The sequence below is a fragment of the Salarias fasciatus genome, chromosome 2 (assembly GCF_902148845.1).
Source record: "Salarias fasciatus chromosome 2, fSalaFa1.1, whole genome shotgun sequence".
Classification (NCBI taxonomy): domain Eukaryota; kingdom Metazoa; phylum Chordata; class Actinopteri; order Blenniiformes; family Blenniidae; genus Salarias; species Salarias fasciatus.
In genome coordinates, this window is record NC_043746.1 from 9,398,802 (window position 1) to 9,419,949 (window position 21,148).

At 43.3% G+C, this 21,148-nt stretch overlaps 1 protein-coding gene across 1 annotated transcript; it reads right to left on the bottom strand.

Moving 5' to 3' along the window:
* Positions 1–2,794: 2,794 nt before the first annotated feature.
* On the bottom strand, positions 2,795–20,170 carry synpo (synaptopodin). Its single transcript, XM_030106509.1, has 4 exons — positions 20,100–20,170; positions 14,560–15,898; positions 7,796–9,867; positions 2,795–5,940 (listed from the first exon to the last, which is right to left on the bottom strand). The coding sequence occupies exons 2-4, from the start codon at positions 14,720–14,722 to the stop codon at positions 4,648–4,650; spliced, it is 3,528 nt and encodes a 1,175-aa protein (XP_029962369.1). The 5' UTR covers positions 14,723–15,898; positions 20,100–20,170; the 3' UTR covers positions 2,795–4,647.
* Between the last annotated feature and the right edge of the window lie 978 nt (positions 20,171–21,148).

Below are 21,148 nucleotides of genomic sequence, written 5' to 3' on the forward strand. Positions count from 1 at the left end.
TCCATAAGGGAAGCTGGTCTTCTGCAGCTCACACATTACTTCTGTTTCAACAAGTTCATGCAACTGTGAAGCTGAGAAGTTTGAAATGGCAAGTAAGAAAAAAATAAACATTAAATGAAGTTAGATTATTAATTCCTTTTAAGATTTCCACCTGAAATGTGCAACATACTGTTTTAAATCACAATTTGTATTCACACATGCTTCACTGATGACCCTGTGAACAAATACCTCACACGTGCCCACACACTCATCACACACACACCAGAGCTAAAATATTAACAGAGATTTGATTAGGTGAGCATTTCAATTTATTACAAATGCTGAACACTGAAATTAAACTGTAATTCAGATTTAAAAAGCTATTTATGGAAAAATTAATAGATAATTTGACACATCCAATTTGTGATTTGATTCGATTTGATGCAACATTGCAAAATGATGTCAAAATACCTGATTCCATCTGTTCAGCAGCAACAGGAGGCAGGAAGACACGTGAATGAAGTTGGCCCTGAAACAATAGCCCCTAAAATAAACTACAAAGGACAGATTTTTAGTACCTCTGTCAGGTAAACAACAAGCTGCAGCTATTTCAGTAGTTAATGCAATTGTTTAACAAGTTTGATCAATTATATTGATCATTTTATGGCGTTGGCCACTTTATAAAAGCACAGGGACCTTCAATAAGTGCAATCCTAAAACAATACTAATGAAGTTATAGCACAAATGATGTGTATCAGCTAAATGGGGGAACTTGCCTTTGAATTGACTCAATTTAAATATTTTGAAGTTAAAACGGAATATTAGAATATTGGAGTGATCGTATTTTGAGCCATTTCTGTTCAAAAGTATTCATCAGATTAAATGAAAGTGGTTTTATTTTGGTCATATTTTTCCTTAAATGTTACCACCATAGTACTAATAATATTATAGCCCTTAACTCAGTCGGTCTAGAAGCAATACATATCTTCATTTTCCAATCTGTGCCATAATTCTGATGCAGTCACAGCTGGAAACTGAAATGTTTTATCCTTTAATGGAAATATGAATGGTTACATCATTTGTTGAAATAAAAGATGAGGGGGTTCAAAGTTGATGCATTCATCCATCTGTTAATCTATTTCTTTCATGGGAAATATGTAGTTTATTAATAAATAACCAAGATTTGACCTCGGAGGTTTGTTAAGAGAAAGCACAAGATATTGTAACGTTTCCTCTGTTGACGTTAAAATGTGAGTCGTCTCTTTTACTGTATTATTAAGCTCTTCAGCATCTTCAGCTGAGCAAAACAAGGACAGACTTTTACTACTGTCAGTTATCCCATTATATAACATTTATTTAATTTTTCTTTTAAAAAAAATAGCCTCAAAGTGAAATCGTATAAATAATGTGTCACTATAACCCCCGAGGATTTTTTTTTTTTTTATTGTAACACATTGACATTTGGCAGCTTGACACAATGATTGACATCACATAAAGCGAGTGGCAGTTGTGGCTGCAGAAGCCCAGGAGACTGACGTTAGCAGAGAGAGCAGGTGTGGAGGAAGGAGAGAGAAGAGAGGGAACGAGGGAAAAATGAAACGCCCCAGTGCAATTCAGAAGGAGACAGTTTGCTGCCGAGCATGATTCCAGTTGGCACAGACAGTAGGACAATTGGAACTGCAGACAAAGCTCATACATGAGTCATCCTATCCACAATGCACACATAAATATGCATAATTAATGACTTGCCTCCATGGTATGGAATTATAATTGATTAGTGCTGTTAATTATTTCCCTGCCTTTTCTGCTATGACATTTTAAACATGTGTTATAGAAAGATTTGATTCATGGGAGATGCTATTAAACTTCAATTAACCAGGGACACTCAAGTGTAATCGTGTATTTAATGCACCGAGTAGATTTTAAATTTTGAGAAACTGTCTAACTTGTAAGCCACAAAAACGCAGATAAGAAGAAAGCGGCCTTCGCTGGGGTCTGTTTGCAGTGTTTGGAGTAAAATATGCGCATAGCGAATCTGAAAGTCTGCGTTGCCTCATTTGAACTTCTGTGTGGAGTCCTACAGATGGCAGTCTATGAACTTGTGATCGACGTGGCTTTAGCTGCCTTTTTTCACCTCAGGGTGCTGCTGCTCTGGGACATACCAGGCCCCCAACTATCACCACAACTATGCGGTATTTTCTACCAACAGAAAACGCAACAAAGGACTCTCAAAGCAAAACAAATACACAGGTTGAGCCCACACATGTCACTGCTGTGGGCAATAGATTGATAGGTGAATTCTTCAGTAAGCAGTGCTAAAATAGATAAGCACACGTATTAAATTATACATATGATGTACTAAGTATTTTACTGTGTTATGTGTCCGGTATGAGATTTACTACACTTTCTATAACAAGTTATTGCAGCTAATAAATTGCATCAAACGTCATTCGGTACATAATCACTCCGTTTTAATGGAGGGCCATGTGAGGTTGCCGCGAGGGGCCAGATGAAATGGGAAACCTGGTTTCAGTGTCACTTTGCAGGATTACTGCAGGTACATACTGTCTGTTATAGTTTATCTTAATACTCCTTATGTAAATTGAGATTAAACAAAATTAAGATTAAACACAAATGTAACTGAAGTTGTTTTATTTCTTATACATCATGTGCAATCCATAACTTTATATTTAAATCTGAGGTACCAACTAAAGAAAAAAATGACAAAACTATGTTTTCCTGTTGCACTACTATTTTGAAAGTGGAACCTCTCTTGAGAAAAATAATGAAAACAATAGGCGGACATTTATAAATGGGGATGTTATCAATTTTATTTTGAAATTTGCATTCATTCATTCAGCATAATAACTATGAAATGCAACATGAGCTGTATCGATAAAGGGCAGACAGGTCAGAAAACCATCCAAAGCTCCTTGCAAGCTAAACAGAGATAGTGAAGATCCCTGTCCGTGCTGGAGGACGTCTGCTACGTGTTCGGCTGTTGACCCAGGTTGTAACCAATCCATGACAGTGATAGGTTTAATCCCGATGGAGCCAGGTCACCGTGCAGCAGGAGTCGCCGTCACTCAAGAGATACACAGAGTAAATATTCAGAAATGTGCTGATGCTTTTGGCCCACAAGTCAGGGAATGAAGGAATGGGCTTTTGTGCTGGGGCAGGCAAAGTGAGACCAGTGTAACATGTCTCCACGGTTGAAAACATAAAGCGACATCTGGCAGCGTTCGCAGCGGCCAGCATCATGCCAACATGTTGCATGGTCCAGGGCTTGTCCCCTGTTTACAACGGGATGTTTATCTGCGGGTTTACTGCCCATTTAAACAAATCAAGAGTTCTAAAATCGCCCGCGTAGCCACAGAAATGGAATGAGCAGAAGTGCAAATCAAGTACTATAAAACAAGCTTCAAAAGTCAAATAGAATGCATATTTGAGTTTTACATGTATTTCAAAGACATAGCCTCCTATTTCCCTCCCCCGCAAGCACTCTGATTAATATTTCACAACATACAACTTCCTTTTATCCTTTTTTCCACTCTCTCGAATTCATCTTGCACCACTTGTGTGATAGACACATTTGCCTCTAACCATCATTCAAACAGACACTTTGTACAAAAAGTATATGAAAAAACACATTTTTGATCTGTTTTGTGTGAAAGATGTTCTGAAGAATATCTTGGTTGCAAAAGCAACAAAACCAGAAAAGAAGAAGTATGAAAACATAAAAACAGTGTTTAGTGTGCAGTTGTCCCATTTCATCTCTGAGATAACTCTTTCTATTCAACGTGCCGTTTTTTGCCTTTCTTTGTAAATCTTACATTCATTCAACAAAGTGTATGTATGTATATATGTGTATATATATATATATATATATATATATATATATATATATATATATATATATATATATATATATATATGGTGTGTTAGACTGATTATTGATTATTGCACTGTGATAATCATGCACATGATTTTCTTTACATGGGTTCAAACGAACATGCTTTGCACATGGGAAAAGCATGTGCCCTTCCTTTCACTACGGTTTGATCTTCATAAAAACATAACATACCGTAAACTGATGGAACTGTATGAAAAAATGTTCATTATTAATCTACTGCATAGTTATTTTTGGTCATTTCATAACCCAGTCCAGTGAGCTAATATATTTACACTCTGTCCTACTTTTCCTTCCCCCCCCTCCTTGCAAACTGCATTTCTTTTATTCCAACATGCATGAAACATATGAACTGCTTTGATAATGTCCATAGCTGATATTCCATGAAGTCCATTTAATAAATGATATCAAAGACCCTAAAGACATACTTGTTGTGAACATGTAAAATATAAAAACTTTAATTTAAAGTGATTTGAATTATCTTCGGTGCTCCTGAATCTTCGTACTGTTTGGTGTGAGAAGCGCACAAGCCACAGCAACTCTGTGTTGTAAAGAGCTTGTTCTTGTCGATCCATAATATGCTTCGTGAGTCATATCAAACACTACAACTACCTTATTACAACCTTTCTCATTTCCAATGATCAGAAAACCCATGTGTCTATATGGTTAACCTATGAAAGGCGATGAAGGGTCTGTACAGGTGATCCAATGCAGCAAAAACACTGAAATAAAGCTTCAACCAATGCTTAGTGATATTCTCAGAGGTCTGTGGAGACGGTGCTTCTCTTCACCCTCAGGCTGCCGCCCCAGCCCCGGGGACACGTGTTGTAGGAGTGCAGGCCGGGCGAGCGGAGCCCCGAGTCTTCAGACTCCACAGAGGCGTCAGAGTCGGTCAGCGAGCGAGTGTTGTAGAGTCTCACAGGTGAGCAGATTCTGTGAGTCGGAGTAGGAGGAGGGCTAGCGAAAGTAGGTGACTGCGCTCCCAGCGTCCGTGACTGGAAGGGGCTGATGGGCGGTTTGTGACAGTCGTAGCCATGAGGGGTGTTTCCCACGGGTGAGATGGGGAGGCCGTGACCGCTCAGTGCTCCAGGAGAAGGGCTGTTTTTACGTTTGGCTGCGTTGATAATGTTTTTGGCCAGGAGGCGATGGTTGGCTTTAGAGTCTAAGTTGTTAACAACAGGGGACATGCAGCGACTGTCTTTGGGTGGCTGAACGGGAGAGGTGACAGACGATGTATACAGAGGTTTAGTGGGATGGAAGGACAGGGTGGTTTGATAGACGGAGGGAGACTGGGAGCGTGAGCCCCACGGGGGAGAGACGGGAGATGTGGCTGATGTTTGGGAAGGTGTGGATGGGGATATGTAGGCACTGGAAGACTGGTTGTTCTGAGACACCATGGGGGATTGGCATCTTGATCCCCAAGGGGGAGAACATGGGGAAGTGACTGCAAATGCTTGGGAAGGTTTGGAAGAGGGAATGCTCGAAGACGGAGTGTGCTGGATAACCAGCGGGGACTGGCATCTTGAACCCCAAGGGGAGAGAGAGCGTGGAGAGGTGACTATAGATGACTGGGAGGGTCTGGGTGAAGAAAAGGAAGCAGTAGCGGAAGGTTTATTCTGGCTGATCAGTGGAGACTGGCATCTTGCACTCCACGAAGGAGGAATGGGGGAAGTCACTGAGGATTGTGAAGGTCGGAAAGCAGAAACAGAAGAGGTGGCGGACTGGCTCACCATTGGGGACTGGCATCTTGAACCCCAAGGAGGAGAACATGGTGAGGTGGCTGCAGCTGTTTGAGAGGGCTTTGATGAGGAACTGGAAACAAAGTTGGTCATTGGGGATTGGCATCTTGTATTACTAGGGGAGGGCATGGGGGAGGCGACTGAACGGACGGAGCTGGAGGTGGTGTTGGAAGTTTGTTTTTTTTGCAGGCTGGGGGTCCAGTAAGCAGGAGATGAGCCTCCTGGGCTGCTGAAACGTCTGGTGAGGCTGGGTGTCGTGTTTGGTGTTGGCGTCTCCGTGGAAATTTCATCAGGTTGAGGCTCCTTCGGTGTCTGTTGAATCATAATAAACATCTTTTATAAACAACATTCACACAAAACACAGAGAAGTACAGTCAACAGCAGGGTGCTTGCGTAACTTTTGATGAAGTGAATTTCAAGTGTTGAAATGCTTGTTTTTTTTTATGCAACCCTCACATCATACAACTCCTACCATTCTACAAATCAATGCTTTAGAAGCAATTTCAGTGATTTCAGCAATCAAACCCTTCAAAAATTGAATAACTTTTGATTTGATATACACAGCTGCAGAGGCATTCAGGTCATCTTTGTGCAACGCCTTCTATTTGTGTTTCTTCAGTAAGCCCTGCCGCAAGCACACATAGGCTCAGTCTTTGGTGTCTCTCTCAGGTTACTGTCATCTAGCCCTCCTGAGTTGGTTAACCTTTGCAGGGATATGAGGTTTCTCAGCTGGAGCAAGGTTTACATGCTGTCCCATGCACACATTAATTAAGAACTATCTCTGCTGGGGACAATGTGTACTATAGTCCTATAGACTGAACTGCAAGGGTTGGTTTTATTGGGAGTTATAGTCTTGGAGGATCAGCATTGGTCGTATTTCGTCAGGTAAGGTCCTTTTTGTAATAAACACAGTCCACAGCATTTGCCTTGAAATTCAAACCAACAAGACTTACATGACTGGGGCTCAGGTCTCATGAACATACATAATTCAAATTCTAATGAAAGTATAAAATAACTTTAAAATTTATAACATTCAAAAAAAAATTTCTATGAGGTCAAATTTCACATACTGTGTACAAATACAAATCTACATCCTGTTGCCACTGGACTAAACAGAAGCATAGAATTTATTAATTAAGTGTTAAAAGTGAGGGCTGGAAAGTGAGGTGCAAACATTTAATAGTGAAAGTATAGACTAAAAGAAGCCAAGGAAATCTTGAAATGAGAAAAAAGAGAGGAAAGCCACAGAAGATTGTTAGCGTTAAGCTTTAATCAGGACAGAAAAGATTCAGTCTTGTGCACAGAAGAAAAAGTATGACAAACAGGAACACAACAGAAAAGAAAAAAGACATATTTTTAAGTAATGTTGTCTAAAACAATACTAACTGATGATCTAATTATTTCCTTTGAAAAATAAAGCAATTTATCTGCAGCTCCACGATGCAAATTAGTACGCATCTTGCAGATTTGAAACACTAAGGAATTCAAACACACACTATATATTTAGGTGGAACATGCTGAAAAGCAGAGTAAATTACCCTGAAGGCATAAAGACATAAAAGGACTTCTCTTGCTGCAACTTTCATGCCAGTGAACAGCATTAAATTGCAAATCATAGATCATAAAGCAGATGCTAGACCATCTGTTAAAGTGCTTTGTGAAGCAGCACCAGTCTGGTGCCCAGTAGAAAAAGTGTGTGAGCTTGTTTCTCATCGTATATCAAAATGTACCAAAACATTTGAGTTTTTGAGTGCTGGTGTGCATGGGCATGGCTCATTTTGACTCTAGAAGGCACTGTTTCATATTTTCTGTAAGATATTTAAAATGTGTTCCTGTCAAAAAATACACTTATGTAATTTGTCAATTTTAAGAACTGATTCCCTGAAATTGTTCTGAAAAAGATGCCAACAAGATTTCGCCCTTGCTGAAATTAGTGTTTCTTTCTCCATAAGTTTAGATATTTCGCTAATAATTCCTTTCTTTCTGTTACACGATGCAAGAAATCAGAAAAAACACAAGAGAAAAGACAGACTGCCACACATTGTAGAATAAACAGAATTATACATTTCAGCTTCAGTAAAAACTGATTTGTAAGCATTTAGTAAAACTCTGCAAGCTACATATTTCCTCTGATGTTCTAAAAATAATAGAGAGAGGGTCTCCACACCTGCGGTGCAATGCCTGCCTTTTTGGCAGAAAACGATGGCCTTGGTGCTTGTACTCCCGACCGAGGAGAGGACACTCGCTGTGGAGAAGAGGCAGACATGGGAGAGCTGACCCTTGGAGGTCCAGGAGACAGACCCGGTGGGTACTGTGGTCCTCCCATGGGGCTTTGAGGCACTTGAGGAGACATGCATTTGAAGTGAGAGGGTGGGTTGTTGGGTAAAGATGTCTGGCGGGAAAATGGTTGAGTGGTGTTCAGGTTCCTGGACTGCGGGGCTCCTTTGGGTAAGGAGCTCATAGGGTCCTTTACTGGATTCAGGATAAACAGGGAAGAATTCAGCTGATAGGGCTGGTGCTTCGACAGGTCCATCTCTATTTTGGTGCAACCATTCTCCAAGGGAGGAGGCTCAGGGACTGGCTCTGGCGCTGCAGCTTTTTGCCTTGGCTTTTGCTTGACTGCTTGTTGGGACTTCAGGTTTTGTGCAAGCTGAGCACTCATGTCAGAGTTTTTAGCAATGGCCTTCACCCTACCGGGCATGTTTGATGGGTAAACCCAAGATGGTGGCAGAGACATAGTTGGTGAAGGAGACCGAAGTTGTCCTGGATTCTGATTCTCAATGACATATTTTTCCATCCTGGACTGACGCTTGGCAAAAAGTTCGGCCCCCTTTCCTGACACATTGGTAAGGGTCTGCTCTGGTCGGTGCTCTGCCCTCTGTCGGGTCCTCGAGCTCTTGAGACACGAGGCCCACTCTGGAGCTTTCGCCTCCTGTGCTCTGTCCTCTTCTTTGGCAAGGAAGTTGGACGCCTCTGCACCCAGAGCCAGTAGCTCTTCCTCAGACGCTGGTTCTGGCACAGATCTATGTCCATACTTCTTCCTTTCATCGACACTCTGCACCATCGACAACAGCTCAGGATTCGGGGCTACCACTGTTTTCTCTTTGAAAGTGAACATGGACTTCTTGTTTGCCCTCTTGGCAGCACTCTCCTCAAGTATTCCTGTTTTGGCTGAGGTTATCGGCTTCCTCTCTTCGGTGGGTTGAGGGACAAAGGTGGAAGGTTTTGGGGCTGTAGGGGGACCGTAATGGGGCCTGGCAGGGTACTGAGAATCAGGAAAATAGGATGGAGGGGGAGAGGAAGGAGACAGGACAGGAGACACTGGAGGCGGAACCGAGCAGTAGGTCTGCGGCGGCTGGTTTGTGAAGGCCGGAAGCGGAGGCGTGGGATATGACGGCGGTGGCGGCGGAGGAGGAGAGAATGCCACAGGCTGAGGGACGGTAGAAGTGGGTAGAGGAGGGGTGGAGTACGAGGGAGGAGGAGGGATGTCCATCACAGGGCTGAGCGCCTCTGAGGACTGCACTGGAGGTGGTGAGAAGAAGGGCCTGGCGGTTCTATTGGTGATTCCAGTCATCTGCTTGGATGTGGGCACTGATACCCTCTCAGGTTCAGATGACGTACTGTGACAGCCATTGAGCAGATTTCCAGCAGGAACTGAAGCCATGTGACTCCTGTTTCTCTCTTCTTCCCCTTCAGCGTGCTTCATCACTATCGTACTGGTGTTATTACTTCCGAGGGGAATCTCATGCTGAACATTATCCCCCAGCTCTTCATGGAATTCATCTTTTGCCTCATCGTCCTCCTCCTGCTCTTCTTTGACAGGGAGAAAATGTCTCTCTTGAATGATACTGTCCTCCATTGTTCCCGCATTGGGAAATTCTCTTCCTGGTTCACCCATGATATCACCTACTGAGCGTAACCTTGCAGCTGGTGAGAAGACCGTCCCTGCGGAGCTGTTCTTTACGTTGTGGTCTCTGTCCTTTTCCTCACTGCTCTTGTCTGCCCATGATGGTTTGGTAGATGGCGGGTCGGTTTTCACATTCTCAGCTTTGCTCTGGTCTGACCCCTCTCCACAGCTTTCGAGTGTGAAAGCGTTGACCCTCTGCTTGCGCCTGTTAAAGAGCTGCACTCCCCTGGAGCTGGAGTTGGAAGGGACGGTGAGCTGAGCGGCAATGATCTGGCTCCTGACTCTGGCCTCCTTCAGCTCTTTCTCCGACAGACTGGCACTCCTGGTCAGATCTGAAGTGAAACAGAAAGAAAGAAATGGAACAAATAGCTCAGTGAGACAACAAAATCGTTAAAATTTTCTGTCTAAAGAGATAACTCAAATTCACACTTCTGTAGATTTTTGTGCTGTGTTTATCCTTGCAAAGACAACACCCTCAAAATCCAGTTAAAGCTCACCAAATTTGTTTCATGTACAAACAGAACAAACCAACAAGAACACGCTTTTAATAAGTGTGGGATCACATTTTCTTTTGAAAACCCACATAACTGTTTATGTACCATATGGTTTTGATTGCGGCCCTTTTGATTTGAACCAATTTAGAGAGAAAAACAAGGTTTTGTGGACCTTTGACTCAGAAGACCAGAGCTGTGAACAATAAGCTCACAGACGTAGGCGGGGAAATTTTGAAATAAACATGCTAATAAAGAGACACAGCTTGCTGACTAATGATAATAAAAAGGAGCAGATCACCACCCAAAAAAAAAAAATCACTGTCAATGAAAGTCTCATCATGACTGTCCGGATTTTCAGCTTCTCTGGAAATTGTGGCACTCAAAAACCTCAGTTTTAAAAATCACGGTTTGTTTTCTGAGCTCCCTTCTAGGCAACGGAGCTATTTCCTCTGCCATGTGCAGCCGTCCCTCCCAGAGCATTCCTCCACCGCTGAGAAAACTCCCTGCCTCTGCTTCCAACATGCCTTTGGTTTTTCTCTGTAGTTAATTTGTGCAAAACTGCAGCTCAAACCCTTAATAGACCATTTTTTACAATCTACAGCTTCCAAAAAGGACATTTCTGACTGCTGACTATAAACATACTATACAATCAAATGTTCCCATCCTAAATATAGCGACGACAGCATCAAATCCTATAAGAGTCAACTCAGTGCTGCTTCTCTGCTTTTATTTTTAAAGAAAATAACAGTGAATGAGTCAGAATCAGACTCTGTGATGGACATTTTCAAGAACATAAATCATTAAGGTGGCGCATCTGGGAGTTATTCATCCAATTCATGTTGCTTTGACTGATGGAAGATATTTAATGTCCCTCCAGGACATTTCCTCAGACAGTTGGCATGGCCATGACTCTTTATTCATTTAATAAGGTGATGGATCCAGACAGCTACATTATTTGATGTAATCATGTGCCAATCACAATAATTATGTGTAAATCAGTCCGTTGTAAAGCTGTCCTATAGTGCTGATCCTGCATGCAGTTTTTCCTGGCACAGAGCTGAGGCGATCATTCCCCCAGTGAAAAGGAATAATATGCATCTGTCATTGATTTTACAGACTTTAGGTCTACCCTCATAATAATTGAATTAACTCCTTGTGAGGTGCCCTTGAGTTTTTTTAAACATTAGCCTGGCGACAGGCCAGGACCACGTGTTTAAAATCACGCTATTTCACGTCTGAAATCCTCTCTTGTTCTCCAACAGGTTGATATAAATTACGCAGTGCACTTAAATATATGCAAAAACTATACCGTTTGTTGATGTCCCCAGTAATGTTTATAGGGAAATCCATCAGTATCAATGATTTTAAATCAATCTCTGTGGCACTCAATAGACACATACGCAATACGTTACATAACTGTGGCACTTTGAAGGGGATAAAAACAACACCGCACAACCGTTGAAACAACCGACCCTCTCATGACTATTGACATGACCATAAACTATCTCCACTTCTAGACGACTGCAGATATACTGCAATACATGCCTGTCACGCAGGTTCCTACTGTGGGGTCAAAGTATTTTATCAATAAGTGGAAACACTGCCACCACAGGGCACCCGGGGCAATTTTTATTAGCTATTTACTGTTTGTAATTCATGCTACCTGAATATACCAGCACAGCAAGACTTGGAATGAAGTTGTCCTCACTATAAACATCTACCTTGAGCGGGAGCCAGCTGTGTTATCAAATAACGTGCAGGTGCAAATTCCATCAGTGCGAGAAAAAAAAAAGAATTTCAGTGATATGTCATATTTAAATGAGGATTTTTTTTTTTCTTTGGGAGGATTTTAATTTGTGCCATCATCACTTTTCCACATTATTAACATATTTTTCTAATTCATAAAAGAAGAACTCAACAAAGTTCTTTCACCAAAAAAACTAATTGGCCTGAAGATTTTAAATTAGAGAAGTTATTCTGTGCTTCATATGATTTACTCGGAGGAGATATAGAGGATGCTGACAGAAATCTGGAGACTCTCTAAATCATATTTCATCCACACTATATTTTCAGGTTGACAATAAGAGATTTCCAGTTTAAAACCTAATGTATACTTAAAATGACATGAAACGAGTTTTAAAACCAAGAAACCCTAAAGGTTTTTTTAAAGGTAAGCATTTTGTTAGATCAACATGTAATTTGAAGGTTTTGGGGAAACTCTGAGGTCATAACCCTGGATCCTTTGGATATTTCTTTGAGTTTAAACATCAGCCAGGTGGTTAAAACCTCTGTTTTTGCGGTGTACTAACATCAAATGTTATGACAAATTCAGACATGAATAAACTGTAAAAAGATTCAGATTGAAAATAACACACTATACGCACAACTATAAACTAAAAAAAAACTGCAAAAGTCTACTTTTTAGTCATGAGGGGAAAGTAGAATCAGTGGATTTTATTGACAATATTTGTGTCCTTCCTTACAAAAGCATCAGCCCATGAAAAGTCATATTTCTTCACAAAGCAGGCGACCACAAGTTGCTCCTCTGTTACAGCATTAGATTAACTGGTTGTCAGGAGTTTGTCTGTGTTGCCTGATCCACTTTAGAGGAAAAAATCCCTTACCTTCGTACGTCAAAACTCAGAGCTCCTTTGTTTTGTTGTACCTCCACCAGAGCTTTCAACTTAACTGCGCCTGATCGCTTCACACCCCCTATCTGAAGCCAGACACGGCGTCGGATTTCTATTTCTCTGCAGCCCGGCAGCGCTCAGGCGGGCGGGGAGGAAGGAGGGAGACGGGGAGGGAGCAGGGGAGGGGAGTCTGTGGCTGGAGGCCGTGCCGTCCGTCACTCAGACTGTAGCTCGGCCTCAGCTTTTACAAATCAGCAATTCTACCTCGACGGGTTCTTCTATAACGACGAGAACGTCAAAAAAAAAAAAAAAAACGAGCGGCAGACCGACCGTTTGTGTGGCTGTAGAGAACTGATGAAGCAGAAGCTCTGCCGACTGCACTTAGTTTCGACAGTTCTTAAGAGGGTGTCCAATCAATGCTGAGTATTGAGCACCTTATCTCTGTCGAACGTCTGCGGATGGCAGCGAAGTGTCTGACCCTTGTTGCGGCCTCCGAAGAGCGACCCAGAGACACTCCATCTTATGCTCATATGGATTAGACTGCTGAGACTCCAGAGCTCCAGCACCTGACCTCCGCTGCCCTACGTGCCCGTCGGGGTATCTCCATGTGTGTTTATTGTGCATTCTCTCCAGCCAAGCGTCTGGGCTTTCTGAACCCTCCGGGGTCTGAGCGTCCAACAGGAATTTCCTGTCCTCCAGCAGAGACTAAACTCAGTCCTGGACAGTGATGCAGGAGAGTCTTTACATCAAATCGCCTCCCCCCCCTCCTCCCCCCCTCTACCTTTCTCTGTTTCATTCCTCTTCGCTCCGTTCCATCCCCTCATGTCTGCCGGGCCGAATGGAGACAGGAAAAACTCCCCCCACGGCAGCAGGAGGGGCCAGCCCAGCATTTGTGTATCAAAGGTCAGATTACCCTGTCGGATGTTATCTTTCTCCGGGTGACGGCTGCGGGGTGAGCGGGATGACAGCGCCGGCCCCCGTGGGCGATGTGTGGAGCGGCACGGAGAGACGCGGATTAACGCAGGTCCTGGGATCTTACAGGAATGAATGTGACCTAAACTCTCAGTGGATCCCATGGGAGGAGTAAAAGAGCGGCTCAGAGGTGGAAGCCGAGCTTCACCGCTTGTATTGTTGCCTTTATGAAACGTCTCAGCAGAGAAGTATTTCACTTTTATCAGTACTTTGGTATTTTTGTTGGTCATCTGCGCTGCATTCAAGGAAACTAATTAGTGAGTAATGACTGTTAGGAGGGGTGTTGGAAACACAGGGGCTGTAGATCTTTATCAGAAACAAATATTTGATAGTCATGACCTTTCTGCTACAATGCACAATATCTTTTTACCCACATTAAGTTGACAGACTCGCCACCACCCAGATGAACTTATCGTTTGACCATTGTTTCAGTTTCCTAACTTCAGGAGCTGTGGTCGCACTGTGTTATGTGAATGCCTTCTTTTTCACTTCTGTAGGAGGAACAGCTGTGAAAGCATTAAGATGAGGTAAAAAAAAAAAAAAAAAAGTTTCCAAACAGCTCTACTCTACCCACAGGTCGGTCCGTTATTGTCGCTGGCTGAGTTGTATATTAAGACAGCCCTTTAGTTTCAATGCGTGATTGCATTTCCATTGCTACAGCCTGTATTTTCTCGGCATGGAAACAGATGTTTCAGCGAGCGTTTCACTGTGTCAAGTTGCACTGACAAGTCCAAACTGCCTGTTTTCTCAATGTGCTTTCTGTCCTTCTTGGCTGTGGCTTTTCCTGTATTAATGACGTACAGTATTCCAGGATCTTTACAGCAGCATGACAGAAACCTCTGCAGAAGCGCTCTGTGTTATGAAGTAACAGAACAACACAAAAAGCCTCCAAATAAGGACTGAAAATCCCATATCATACCACACTTACTTGTTCCGCGGCTCATTTGTTCTTTATTTATTCCAGTCCGCTCCCAGGATGCATTGTAGTCTGTCTCTGGGCTGTTTGTGTCTTTTGTGATCTGTGCAGGTTTTTTCAGTCCTCCTGGACTCCAGCTTACCCCCCTCCTGATAGACGTATGTCCTTTCTCCATCTCCACTGCGACTCACAATGGGATGTGTCCGACGCAGCAGAAACAAAACAACTCTCAACGGGTTTCGATTCACTCGGCTCAGTCTTCTGCACCGGCGAGAGAAAACAGTTCAGTCCAGTTGGAACGTGGAAGCTTTCCTCCTGACTGGTAGTGAGAGATTTTAAGGAAAACAAACAGAAAAAAAGGCTGCACAAGGTAGCAGCTCAGCTTTCCAGGGTGCTGCTTCCGGTCACATCTCCGCTTTCAGCAATGGTCCGTCCAAAAGCTCCAGTCAGCTGAAATTCAACAAAAAGAAGCGCCGCTCTGACTTTGGTGCTCCTCAAGTATTATTCCCTGTCTAGCAGGACCTCCCAGGAGGGTCAGCTCCGAAGTGCTTTGGATGACTTCCCATGGACAACTGCCACAAAAGTTGCACAAGTTTGTTGTGCTCTGTTGAAAATCTGGCAGAGAAGGCTGAGAAAGCGTCCAGTCTCCTCTACTCGCATCGCTCTGATACTCCCCCTTTTTCTTTCCCAGATGTTTCTCTTCCCCTTTTTTTTTTTTTTTCTATTTCGGGCACCGAAACATGCTTTTCGTCTCCATCCTAATCTCCAGTCCGCAGTTCACTTTTCTTTCCAGAGAATAGGGATCTGCCCTTTATCTCAGAGATCATAACTCTGCAGCGGCGTGAGGGGAGACTCTGTGTATGGCAGCTTCCTGCCGTTGTAGGTGCGTGTGAGCAGGAATGTATTACTGCGGAAAGGTCATTCCAGTGACTGGTTTGTACTCAACCTTCAAAGGATTTCAATTAGAGTTGCTTTCTTTCTGGTGGTGTGTGATGTTTTCCCATCCATCAAAGCCAGATCCAGGCACTGAAAGCACAATAATTCATTTGGTTCTTCAGTTTTGTTTTTTTTTCTTAGCAAACCCCTAAAATGAGAAACCAGTTGTTATTTCTGTCGGTTGTAGTTATGATTCCCGCAATAAATCACTGTATTTTAGTAATTGTGTGGTTATCCGCTCCCGCAATTCATAGTTGTCGTTCTGCTCTTTGTGAGAAAGAAGATGTGAGCCTTCTAGCTGGTCTGTGACAAAGAAAATGTCTCTTTGCTGGAGATGAAATGGCTGAGCGGTGGAGCGCAGGTCATTTTACTTCGTCTAATCAGTCTCGGTGCTCATTTTCCTGTCCAACGCCACCTGCAAGGAAGAGAAAGTTTCAGGTTAAAAGGCAGTTTAACCGAAGAAAACTTCAAAAAACCATGATGGAAATGTCGCGTTCGCAAATCCCAAACTGACGTCCCGTCTTTTGACAACTGCTTCATCCGATTCTCTTTGAGTAATTGCATTTCAAGCCTTCCGCTTCTTTAAGGAACTTCATAAAATATCTTGGATTGTTTCAAGTAGTCCAAAAACATACCGGTAACCTTTCTGCAGACAGAGTCAGCTGTTTTTACTTTTTTTTTTTTCCTCTCTCTTTAAAAAACTCCCAGAACCCATTTTAATATACTCTCCTTGGCTCACACTTCAGATTATCACTTCTTCACTCTCCAAATAGCATAAATCTCAGCATACGTTCATTCTGGAGAAAGAAAGAAAATTTAGCTTTATATATATATATATATATATATATGGCTTCCTACTTTTAACTGCAGCCAGGTTCTTGGGGTAAGAAAGACATGTGGGAAAAGACTTATAAAAGTCTGAACATGACAAACTCTGTGTTGCCTTCTTGTAATACTCGTCCTATAAAGTTTTTCATGAGACCAACAGTGTCAAATTCCCTCTTCAAAGCTAATACAAGCCACTGGCGCTGAGCTTCCCGGGCCTTGATCAGACTTGTCTCCCTTCTTTCAGCGAGCTCGGTTGTTTTTGCTTCTGAGTCACTTCTGCAACACCGAGTTGTGGGAGGTCCATCAGGTGAACCAAACACATAATTATTATTTTTAAATTCCTCTTCCAAGGTTCCTCTGAAGCACAGCGGCCATGCCACGCTTCACCTTTTTTTTTAGTTCAAGGTGTGCAAGCGCCGTTCACGCCTGCATTCCTTGAAGGTTGTGTTTGGTGTTTCACACACTCGATAAAAATAATAATAATAATAATTATGATTCAACAGCTGAGTCATGGCAATCTGAGAGAAGGCTGCTCATTGGACCCTGAAAACAATCGGCTCAAACAAAGGCTGCCCACTTCTCTGTTGTAAAGAAACAAAAAAATCCTGCATTTAAACTCGAGTCAAGCCAGAAGAGCTGAAGGCCGCCATTGTTTAGAGACTCTTTGTAGACAGTGCGGCTTTGATTCTCCCAGATGTGCTATCCGTGTTTGGATCGAAGAGGCTCTCATCTGGACACCAACATTTTCTCTGTGGCTTAGTTTCCACTTGACAGCAGAGCTTTAATGACATGTTCTTTATTTAGACTCACATTTGTTGATTCCAGGTTTTAATGTTTACAGTAATGATGATTGTGTGTCCTCACTTTTTTTTTTTTCTAATTCAGTCGACCAATGGCTGTCAGAGAAACAACAGCTGTTGGGTTCTGAGAGTTAATAGCAGACTTTCAAACAAAACATCATCATGTGGACCCTGCAGGTCTGCATCTGCCCCGATCCATCTTTCATGTTCTGTAATGTACTGCTCAGGCCAACCTGCAGCCACCAGCCCCACCTTACAATGAGTGAAAGGCAGGATACACCCTGGACAGGCTGCCAGTCCATCATCAGGAAGACAGCCAAACACAGTCTCAGTCACACCCACAGCTGAATTAGATTCACCCCCTCGCTCACTGTGGAGCTCTCTGGACTGTTTGGGCAAACAGCTGCTTCCATTTCATTCATCAGTCACTGGAGTTTTCAAGGAAGACCTGACTGTTTCTCTTTTCCTTTTTTACATTTGATGTCCTCTTTTTTAAGGTCAAGACTTTACCCAGCATGCCACCAGGGTAAATCAGTGTATCTTCACAAAACCCTTGCATAGCTCAGGGATAAAATGCAAAATCCAAATAGCTCAAAACCACTGCGTTCTGCTCAATCTTCACCTGCTGTGCTTTTATTTTTACCTGCTTGTTAAAACATCAGTCAATATTATGAAGAACTCATTCTCAAATTATGGTTAGGCCCAGTTCCTCAGCCCCTTGCAGTGGAATATGAAGGAAAGCCATATTTTTTAAAAATCTAAGCAGTTTATGAGAGAAGGAGGTGCTTCACTTTGTAAAGTCGAGGTTAAGTGTCTATTATAATGCCACAAATACTACACCAACTACAACATGTCTGCAGCTGGTTAAAATGATAAATTAATAATCCTCACATCAACTATTCATCTAACTGAGTGGAGTCAGCCACTGGATGTCCAGGTTGTGCAGACCTCAGCATTTCCTGAGCTGACATACACTGTAAAAAAAAAGCCACATCTTTACCTAATGGCCTGGTTTCGCGCTGCCACCCGGCCAGCGCCACCCAGAACCTCTGATCACTTTGAAGTTCAAAAAGGTATAAATCCAGTTCCCGCCTGTCCTGCCGGACGTCCAGCCCCCACAACTTTTCCCCCGGTGCCACCCGCCGACCTCAGTGATCGCCATGAAGGGTATAATTTACAGTTTGGCCCGGAGGCCAATTCAGTGTGTAATCACAGAGTTGCTGTACATCATCAGTGCATGATGGACTCATACACGGAGAGCAAATCCATCCCACAGCTCCATGCCGCATGTCTCGCATAGTGATGACAAGCAAAAAAAAAAAAAAAAGGAAAATTGCTTTGGCAGCCATACAAACAGCAATCACTCATTTGTCCCTCAGGGCAGTGGTCGTGTACATTTATTACACATCTGCATCAAAAGCCAACGTGTAGAAAACGCATGTCAGCCACCTCATAACTCATCGTGCACTTTCACCTCAGGTATGGCATCTGTACATCATCAGCTGCTCCCAGCGCACATGTGCTGGGGTATGTGAGACGTGGGGCTGGCAGGTGAGTGTGTATCCCCACCTCACTGGAAGAGCTGAAGAGTGTATCGGTTACTGAGCTCATAATGAGGCATCTGGTCACGACAATGACTGGCAAGCTTTTATGTCTGAATCCTCCCCCGGGGGCAGCGCTGCTGTGTGTCTGTTATCTTCTGCTTTCTGCTAGGATCTCTTACAGTTTGGCATGCACAAATCATTAAGCTGCTAATGCTAAAGGCTTTAGCAGGGCCTTTTGCTCTCTCTCTCTCTCTCTCTCTCTCTTTCTCTGTATCTTTCTGTCTCTCTCAAACACACACAAAGAACCATTCAACTTTCTAGGCCTCTGCACCACTCCAAAATCATTTGGTGTCGTGCTCCAAAATGGGCATTCCAGGTTCATAATTCCTCGGGGGACTGTGATAGTTAACATGCCTCGGCTTGTGCCTGCCGATGACTGACGTCCCGAGTATCGCAAGTCACCCTCTCTGATGAAACACACACAGATGTCTCTCTGTACGTGTCTCTGCTCTGTTTTTTTTTTAAAGGGAATCCTAAGCCTGCACTCATAAATCATGCAGTGGAAAACCTTGTAATGAAGCGTCTGCCTCGTGCGCGGCTCTTCCTACTCGCGCAGGTGGAGAGCTTCAAGAGGCGAAGATAAATACTGGATGGAGATGTGTATGATCCCCTGCCAAGAGGGAGGAACTCTCGAAAACAATCAGACTCATAATCTGAAAACTGTTAGGCATCAAAGACATAAAACGCAAGCACTTAAAAAAAAGAAGAAAAGAAAGGCTGCAGGAATTATTTGTACAATGATATTGACTCAAGGCTGTAATCCTCTCCATATTAGAGCAGCTTTCGACACTTTCAAAGCAGGTATTATTTACTGATACACAGTACATATTGCAACAAGTGGCTGAACCAAACCCCCTGTTGCTCCCCTGTAAAGCAGTTAATGGGCTTCACCTGTTGTGTTAACAGGAAGCAATTACTTATATATGAAAGTCAATACAGTCTCCAGCTCGGGCTTTAATTGGATACACCCTCTAATGTTACTCGGTGCACTTCTGAAGTCTATAACCTGGCTGAACGGCAGGCTCCGTGAAGTCAGGACAATAGGCTGGAATATCAGTGACCACGGCTCTAACGCAGCCCGCCAACCCCCTCCTCAAGCCTGCAGCCTGCAGCAGGGCAAGAGAAGCGGCAGCAGCCACAGATGTTTGTCATCGACTCAAACAAAGACAAAAGTTTCCCTCCTCTTCTTGCTCCAGTTCAGTGCATTCCTCAAACTCTCTCGCTTTTCTTCCCCCATGCAAAGATAGCGCCTTACCCCGTTTTACAGATAAATATAATAGGCTGCAGGTGGCAAAAGTCTGCAGAGATCAACAGTTGTGCAGCGACAGATAAAATTCCAGGATTCGGTGCTGCTTCCTGTTTGGCGTGCTGGTTCGCTGCTCACCTGTGCTCCGGTGGGTCCGGCTGTGTGAGGCACCGAGGGTGTGTACTGGCCCTTTTCAGTTCCTACAACTCTGGCACACACACATACCTCCCCCTTTTTTTTTACCTCTCCTGTCTCTCTCTCTCTCTCTCTCTCTCTCTCTCTCTCTCTCTCTCTCTCACTCAGCCGAGGCAGACGGAGGATGAGGGAGGGAGTGATGGAGGGAGGGGGGGGTCAGCTGGAACACAGAGGGCTCTTTGTCTGGGACCTTTTTCATATGGTTTCCTTCAAGCTTGCATACTGAACACATTATGCTATAATATATTTTCATATTCAGCGCAGGGATGTTGAGGGACCGGAGGGCCCCACTCTGTTCTCTCCCCTCTTCTTCTTTCCCTTTCTTGACCCATTTTTTCCCGCCATGCACACCGACCAGAATAACCAAAATAAAGACAGAGAAACTATGCGGAGGGGAAAAAAAAAAAAAGAAAGTTCCTGCTTGAACTTCCAGAATTTGATGATGCAGCTTCTCCATGTTTTTGGATAATAAAACTCAAGCATAGAAAACTTTTCCTTTTTGGGAAACACCAACAACACAAAGTGCTTCACCATGTGTGCAGAAGGCTCGGGACACCAGGCTGTGGGACTTCGCATTTGAAATTTGACGTACATTACATGGAGTCCAACCTTTCTGCAGGGATGTTAATCCTAAGATTACAGTCTTTACTCATATTACTCCACATCTCCACAGACTAACGTGCTCAGATCCCACAAGTACCATAAAATGTCAGCAACATCTGGTTCGATGCATAATGTCCGAGGCTGTAAATGATTGCATCTTTAGATTTATGGATCTACACTCTTGCAGCAAAAGGTTTGAATGAATGCATTTAGTAATCTTTACAAAATCCCTCGTCCGGAAACCTTCAGTGAGACGAGGACTGGCTGTGGGCAGTGAACCGTCGGACGCGCGGCGGAGGCGCCGTGTCTGCACAACACGCTGGAGAAATGTACATGCTGAACAGCTGCCAGGCTTTAGGAGCAACATGTTAATCACCCTCCAGCCACAG